Raw genomic sequence first — 8882 nt, forward strand, 5'->3', positions numbered from 1 at the left:
CTTTCCCTTCTCTTTTAACATTTATAAGCATATATATACACACACGCAGGCATACATATGTGTGCATACACACAGACACACATAACACATTTTAATTTAGTATTTATATATTTAAACAGGCCATCAGTTATCACCCCTGCTTTAACAAGCTTAAGATCAGCTGGCTTCTGAGCCCACATGTAAGTTATAAGATCTCACATCCCTCCTGAGACCTCCTTAATCTCCTCTTCTGCTCCTCCATTTGGTTGAGGCGATCAGAATTGCACTCAAACTCTCAGAAGGTCCCTATCTACTTGTGTCTCCCCCTCACCTTTGTGGCAAAAGAGCATGAAAAGGCACCAAGCACCACACCAGCACTTGCTGAGCAAATGCCTATTTTCACCTCTCAGAGGCAAATAAAATAAAACCATTAGAACAACATTGTTAATGACAAAACTTCTGTTCTGTTGTGACCTATGAACAACTCTCTGTCAGGGCTGTTCAGACAGGATACTGAAGCAGACTTTACTTCAGGTCATCTGTAAAGGACATCTGCTGAATCCAGGCACTGAAAAAAATTACTGTATACTACATTTCAGCAAAAGATGAACTGATTCCCTTGAACCAGGATTCCCTTGAAGAAAAAATCTTTAATGAGAATGGCATCATTTGGAAGACAGATGCTTTTTTGGGCAGAGAAGTTGAAGATACATTAGTGATTTTCCCAGAAGGTCAGGTAATTGGTGCCTGAAGCCACACCATGGAAGAAGTACCACATGCTTTCAACATCTAACACAGGGGCAAGGAGTCAGGTGGGGGATCACCCCTTCTCCTCCCCATCCATCACATTTGGTTCTTCCTCAGAAGCCTCCATCCTCTGGGAGGCCCCTGCTACAGACAAACAACACCCCAAACAACTGGTACTGTCTAACTCTAACCCAGCCACAGGATATATGAGTGCCCAAGCAGATTATTAGCCAAATACGAGTTACCCATTTCACTTAAATAACCTTTAAGCAACCAGGACACCTGAAAAGAAAAGTTAGCTTGATTACAAAGATTATTTTTTAAAAGCCAATAATAATCAGGCTTGCTTCTTTTAAATGTCAGCTTTGAACACATCCCCATTTCCCATGGTATGCCAACGTGTTCAAACTCAAGCACGTTCCAAATACTACAGAAAAAGAGGATGCATTTGGAAATAAACTCCAGTCTTCTGTTTCTTTACATAATGTGAGCAATTACCCTACAGGATGCTAGAGAAGAAGACCATGGGGAAAAACACTAGCACATTACTCGTCCTACATACAGGTCAGTCTTAAAAACTTGCAAGTGACACTCACAGTTAAAGCACGGCACATTAGCAAAGTGAATAAATCCTGCCAATTTGTGCATTCCAACACAAAAATGACAAATTAGAATATTTAAACAAGAAAACCTGTTTATAATAGCTTATATTAATCTGTTTGATTTTTTAAATGAATATAGTAAAATAACTTCCATTGCTTTTAACTTTCATTGTTTGACCTATACAACATCCAAGGTCTGAACTTTGTGTTTTTCATTCCTAATACACACGATCATTTGAGGTGAAGAAATAACCACCTCATACTACAACTCATAAATCAAGTAAACTTGCTTTTTGATGGACAGCACAGGCCTGCTGCAGAGGTTTGGTGTTCATTTGTCAGATGGTTGGATGCCAGCTTACATTTGGTATGTGTACTTGGAGGACCTGCCTTCTTGACAGACTTCTACTGGAGATACCTGACTTCTGAAATCAGCCCTGCATCCTTACACCACACAGGTAGATGTTGAGTGACGTATCTAACCAAAGTTAAAGTGCAGCAGTATAGTAGGAACAGACATGGTTCACCAGCTTGGCCATACTGAAGCATCTGAAGCTGGAGACCATGGCAGTTTTATGACTGTGGGTACCTGAAAAGCTCAGGCAACACTGATGTGAGCAGCAAAAGATCAATTGTTGAAGGGGAAGAAGCTTTATGTGGAACTGTATTTCAGACCCAGAATACATGAAGATACAGTTCAGCACAGAATTTACATAGTGCCCCATAATCTCTATCATCCTTAAAAGACTTTTAGCCTCCCCATCATTTTAAAACAGCTCTACAATTGCTTCACAGCACCAGAAATTTTCTGTCAGAAGTAGCTCTCTAAGAACTATTCCCCAGATTTAAGAAAAAAAAAATGATGGGTCTGTGCCATATGCAAAAATCTACTGCAAGAGCTTATAGACTGTGCCCTTGAACTTGAATGAAGGAGAAAAATCTGATCTAAGGAATAAAACGTCTCTTTATTCTTTCACCTAATTTTAAGATAAATGCCAGTTATTAGCTAACAGATGCTCAGTAAACACACAGCTGTCAACAAGTCTCAGAAAAAAACCCAACATTTTAGTGAAGGTATTTCAAAGCCACCAATGTGTTACATAGATCTAGATCTGTATAATAACAAGATTAAAGATGTACAGGGAGGAGTGAGTTCCTGTAACTACTATTTGTTGACAACTATGGCTGAAAAAAGAGCTTCTAATTCTGAAATGTGAACACCCTCCTTTGTAGCATAAATTTCACTCACTAAGGTACAGAATAATTTAAAAGAAAAAACCCACAAAACCAGGACTGTCATTTGTTTCTTGTCCTATCAATAGTAAATTGATCCAGTCCAAAGTACAACCCCAGGATCAGCATTGAAAAAAGTAGTGTTACCCAGAGGTAGTTATAAACCTCAAAAACTACGCAGATGTGAAAAGCAGCAGCTCAAGTTACGAACTTTGTGTCATTTCACTTTATGATTTTTTTTGAACACTGACACAGATTATCTGAAATACAACTGCATCCAAACTGCAGCATCCAATCTATGTCTAAAAACACCTACATCATCAACCAGTTGGTGGAAAGGAGTCCTTTTAAGAGAGTGTTCAGTTGCTTTCCTTGCAGCAAAGATAAGCTGCTCTTCTGCAGTGCCCTCTGTTCCCTCTTCACCAGGAACCAGGTATTTCTTGAGGTGGCTGTTCATAGCACCCATCACGTTTCTACCCTGATTCAAGGACATATCTTATCAGGCTGATTAATGCCTAACTACATACCAACTTAGTAACAAGATATAAATGCCACACCAGAGGTTTCCCCATTGTTTCTTAAAATGTGTGTTATTTAAAAAAGCCAGCCTCATTCAGCTTTGCAAGATCCTTCTGGAGAACAGTAATAAGAAAGAAGCAGAGAAGCCTTTTCCTTTCCTGACAGCCACTGCCAGTTATCTAGAATAGACTGTCAGGTAACATTCTACACTTGATAGTTTAAGCCAGCAATGTCCTTAAAGACTTGATATTCAGTAGCTTTTGTTCTTTTAAGGCTAATTCTGCTCACACTGTCCTCTATGCAATTCAAAATACCCTCTTTTTGGAGTTAACTATACAAACCCTGGACTTCTTCCCACACTCATTCAGATTTTCTTCACTTATGGGTAATGGGTGAAGCCACTTCAACCACCTCCTTGTCTTTTACACAGCATACGAGTTATGAAAGAAGCACCTTCTACATTCACACACTTTAACCAGTGAAAATGATATTAGCTACCACAGACAATGATTTTATGGTGTGTATTGACTATGCTGAGCTTTGTCACACAACAATCAGTCCACCCACCAATGAAAACAAGTGACACAGATTACACTCAGCTTTATCCACCTGCAGCAGGGCTCAAGAGCACAGGGAGGAAATGTGCCATCATCAGGCATTTCAGTCACTGACTGACGCGCTGCCTCTCTGTAAAGGGCAAAACTAACCCTACTACACCGAGGAGAAAGCTGCTGCAGACGCTGCAGGGAGCTGGGCAGAGCGGTGACCTCCAAAGGACTTGCTGCTCTTCTCCTCACTGGCTCTTGGCTCCTACTCCTTAGCATGCTGATCACTGCAATCCTGCCAAGGGACACTGCGCCAAGTGCAGAACGACATCAGGGCACTGCCTTGGACAGCAAAAAGAAGGATCAGAGCCTAGAGAGGGATTCTCGAAGCGCCTGGACGGGCTGCAACCCAAAGACACCACAGCCGGGTGCTGCACACTGCAACCAGAATCTCTACAGAGCTTGACAGAAGTTAAAAATCACACCCACCATGCGAGCTAACTGCATGATTGGCTGCTGCTGATTTCTGGCCTGTGCAGGGCAGTGAGGATGCGCCCCAGTAAGGCCAGTTCCCTTCACGGCTGATGCACAACTAACATACTGTCCCTGCAGGGACTGCAGCCTGGTCCTACTTGAGCACTGTGCCAGCAGGGCAGAGGCTTTACATATACACTGTGCACTTTCCAGCAGCTTGTCTTGGGCTACACCTATTCTGGTCCCCTATCTGAGTGGCCCCCCACAAAGCACATCCCTTAAAGCCATCCAAAAGGCTGCTACAGACCCTTATGTTCTCCTATCTGCAAGCATTTGGTTCACAGGTGAAATAAAGCTTCCAACTTAACATCCTCCAAAATAAATCAAGTTTACCCGCACCAAAAATACTCTATAAAGGCAACCTGCACGCAGTAAGTGGGGATGATTGGGGGATTTACAAAACCCTTCCATTGCACTGAAACAAACTATCCACGTGACAGAGCAAAGCAAGAGTCAGGTCTGGTTCCCCTCACACAACACATGGTTACATGACATGGATATTCAGCAACCCCTGACATGTGCTACCTTTCAAGCTATGTTTTTTCTAACTTTTCTTTAAGGAAAGTTTAAGGAAAACACAAGTACAGACTCCAGGCAACCACAAAACAGAGCTATCACATCCCCTAGAATTAAACACAGCCATCATATTAACAGTTTAAAAGGCCTGGAACTTCGCCTCCCTTTTAATTACTACTCTCTGCCTTTTCTTTAAGATGTTATTTATTAGCAGAAAACAAGAGCTGTTCCGTTATGTATAGAAATTCTGATCTGGTTAAACAAACTACATTTTCCTTTTTTACTCCCCTCAAAAATAACAAACTCTGCCAATGCAGCAGCAGTGCTGCTGCTGAGGTGCTTGGGTATTTTGTGTTGAGCAGGTATTTGGGACTTGAAAAAACACAGATTTCTTTTTTTTTCTCCTTAATGCTTCACCTTCAGAAAAAAGTGGACTAAGCTACTTATAAGCAGTTCTGGAGACCGTAAGAGACCTGAACGGCTTGTAATAGTAGCTTAAATTTGCCTGCTAAAGCTGTTAGCTCCAGCCACATGCCCCTCTTTTCTGATGACCATCTCTGCGCAGGAACATTGCTCTTCTATCTACAGGATAGCTCCTGAAGCACCACTCTTTAGAGCCCAGCAGAGAAACATGAACCAGCTCTGCTTCCGGCTTACCTTAATGCACCAGGCTAAAAGCTGCAGAAAATTACCTAGCAAGTGCTCCTGCCTTAGAGACGTGGCAATAGCTGGAAGCAGTCACAGCACCAACTACCCCATTTTCATCTGCCAGAATAAAGCGACAGCTGTGAATTTTATCTAGCAGTTCACTGACTGCCCTGTAATTTACCTACAATACAGACTGCAGTGGATTATGCGTAAACATTTTCCTTACTGTTCCATTTTCTTGAATTTTAATATACTGTAAGAGTTTAACACCCGTGATTCCCAAGCAAATTTAGAAAGTACACAGAAATAAATTCCAAAAAGGCTCCAAATACATGTGTGTACAAACATACATTTCTGTATCTATATGCACACATCCCTATAGCAAAACATTGGAAGAAAACTGATCCTTTCAATTTCTTTCACTCCATTTTAGAGCAAAGACAGTATCTACTTTCAAGGGCCGTTAATTTTTTACCCTAAAGACCAATCTACAGAGACAAAAAATAGACAATGTCAATGTACTGCCCGAATTTATCATGCAAAGACACTTTTATTCTTACAGCACAAGAAAAGACAGGTTTGGACAATGAAAAGCTGAAACTCAATCCAGTCAGCAAGTTTTTTCCTGGAGAGAGTAGGGCTGAACTCTTGTTTAGAAGAGCACAGGGCTACCTTTCTCAGGGTATCTGTGAAGCCTGACCCTTTCTAAACACACACACATTAATGCTCACACAGGAAGAACCTGTTAGAAGCACACTATAGTTATCTCTGATGACTCCTGGGAGAACAGACAATAGTAGATGTTGGGATAGAACCACTAGTGTGTTCAGAGTGCGACGTCAAGTGTCTGCTCTCATTCAGAAGTGTTTAAAGTTGACCATGGCAGGGCAGTTGGAAGATGAGGAAACTGGTTCAGTGCTCCATATCCTGCAGCCCAAATCAGAGGGTTGACTGATGTTTTCCGAGACAGTGAAAAATGGTATTGCTAAGTAAAGACATTATGAACAGTGCAAAAAAAACCCAAAAAAACCAAAAAAACAAACAAGCCCACCAAAAAAACCCCCAGCCTTGCACGACCAATTTTCAGGCTAAAACAGATGATGACTGGGCCTGGCAGTTTTCATGCAAAAAAACAAAGGCTGAATGAGACATTTTTAGAAGCAAATTGTTGGGTATTGCAGGTCTAACTACCTATTTATCACCCAGCCAGAAGCATCCATTAATAATCATCTCCGTTTCAAGATCTGTTTGTTTATGCACACAGAAATAGAAGTGTAAATGACATGGTTTTCTGTGAAAATTTGTTCTGCCTGTCACTCACCATTGTGTTGCTAAACAGAGGCATTCTTGGCTCTCCAGTATCAAAGATCACATGGTATACTGAAGTAATCAAACTTAATTATTAATCTGTGTAGCCAGGATTTCTGGAATCAGTCCAGTCACTATCACTAACTCGGTCTGAAGTTCAGTACCCGATCCTCAGTAAGTATACAGTAAAAATTCAAATCTGAGTAGAGCAGTGGTGTCATTTATGTTAAATCGTATCACCTCCATTTCTTGGCCTATACACAGCTTCTTGATGCTTATAAACACCTAGTTTTAAAGACCTATCAAACCAAGGGAAGAACTCAGCATGAAAACACTAATACTGTGAAATCAGATACTATAACCTATCAGCAGGCTCCTTTAAACTAAAGCATCTTCTTTAAAGGTATTCATCCATTCTCCCTTCTTCCCATCTTAACCAACGCTTGCTTTGAAGCTACAGATGTAGTTTCCGAGATAGTGTGCACTCTTTTCCTCTACTGTACCATTAAGCACTTTATCAAAAGCAAAATACTTCCCACAACCACAAAAGGCTCATTTTGATGGCTTCATGTCTGATAGTTCCCCTCACCACCACCCCAAGCTACTTCCAGGGTGTATTTCACTAATCAATCAACAGCAAAAGACAATAGATCCCATTTGAGATTCACTGCTTAAAAACCTGCCACTCATATGAGGTCAACCAGATACCACAGCAGTTACTGTAAAGCTCAGCAAACCTTACTTCTGGCAGAGGGCTGGCCGGTTTGGTTAGGATTCCTCCCACATAAACAACATTGGGTAGCGTAGGTCTTGGAAACTCCAGAGCTACATCAGTACAAAGCATCCATAGGCTGGATCCATGAACCAAGTCATACATGGACCGTTCTGGCAGAACCTTGTGTTTCTGCATTATCCTTTCATATTTTGGCAGAACCAAAAAACTGACTCCAAATCTTGAAACAATATAAACAACAGTATTTTTAATCCTCTCAAATAGGTTCATGTGATCTGTGAGCAGCGAGTTAAATTCTGGAACATATGACAGGGGAGCTGGAGCACCCACTTCTGCTGGATACCAGAGGCCAGTGGAAAAGACAGCGTATTTCACCCCTAAAAGATGAGCAATAACAAATCCACACATCTCATTGGGATCTACAAGGAGCAGGTCAAATTCTTCCTGTTTCAGGGCATGCATGAGGTTTCGGTTGCCAACGATCATGTCACAGTTCTTGGAATAGTGGTCCAGGATATCAAACAGTTCGAGGGCTGTCAGTCTTCCCGAGAAGATACTCCTCATCTTGGACTGAAGAAAATCATCCGAGGTGCTGCTGTTAAAGATCCCTGGGTAGCGCTGAAGTCTATAGTGATTAGATGGAGGAATCTCTCTGCCCTCAGAGAGGAGAAACACTGTCTGGTGACCTTGGTCGTGCAAGGCTGAGGCCAGAGTCTTGAAAATATAAAGATGGCTTTCAAACATAATTGGCGGCACAACAACGATTTTGGCAGCCCTCACTATTCCGACAGCACTCCACAGGAGAACGAAAGCTGGCGCGTACGGCTTCATAGCTGAAATGAGAAATAAAAGCATTACATCAACAGAAAACAGGTTCACACACTACCTGTTAATTTAAAAGAAGTTATTATGAGGCTGTCCTGTGAAAACTCAGCACACCTCCCTATTGCAAAGATGTCCGCAGTGGTCAGGGGGAACAAGAGAGGCACTCTGCTTCAGAAGGCACTAGGTAGTGCCCAGTTTCCAGCAAGATCTGCCTTTTCCCTCTCCTCGCCCTTCATCTGGCATTAAGGATAAACAAGAGACTTCTTTCAACACAGAGGCTGATAATGGCATTAAACAGCAGGAAAACCATCTGAGAGATGAGGCAGGTACCCTCCGTAAGTATACCACAGGCACTGCTTCCAAATTATATATGCTATCCAACAGTTCTAAGATCTTGGAGTCAGCTCTGAAAGCCAGATCCTGCAACATCTGTGATTATATTTAAAAGCATAACTGCACTACAATCATCATAATATATAAAGTAAGAAAAAAGTTAATTTCAAAGACAGGAAGGCTCAAATCCTGTATTTATTACACATGAGCCTCAAAGGATGCACTGGTGATTCTTCAGTGCATAGGATGTAAGATGACTCTCTTATAAATACAATTCAGTCTTTGCCCCTCAACTGGAACTTAAAACATGTCCATTTTAATTTTGTAGTTTGAGCATGCCACGCTTCAGGCTACTGTTAA

At 41.5% G+C, this 8882-nt stretch overlaps 1 protein-coding gene across 1 annotated transcript in view; it reads right to left on the reverse strand.

Annotated features, from left to right (window-relative positions):
• Positions 1-8197, reverse strand: part of UGT8 (UDP glycosyltransferase 8) — a 24373-nt gene extending 16176 nt beyond the window's left edge. Inside the window, exon 1 of the mRNA XM_010142644.1 lies at positions 7374-8197. Coding sequence (XP_010140946.1) covers positions 7374-8195 — 822 coding nt within the window. The 5' untranslated portion in view covers positions 8196-8197. The remainder of the gene's footprint in view (positions 1-7373) is intronic.
• Positions 8198-8882: the final 685 nt, after the last annotated feature.

This window comes from Buceros rhinoceros, unplaced genomic scaffold, assembly GCF_000710305.1.
Source record: "Buceros rhinoceros silvestris isolate BGI_N320 unplaced genomic scaffold, ASM71030v1 scaffold399, whole genome shotgun sequence".
In the NCBI taxonomy this organism is placed as follows: domain Eukaryota; kingdom Metazoa; phylum Chordata; class Aves; order Bucerotiformes; family Bucerotidae; genus Buceros; species Buceros rhinoceros.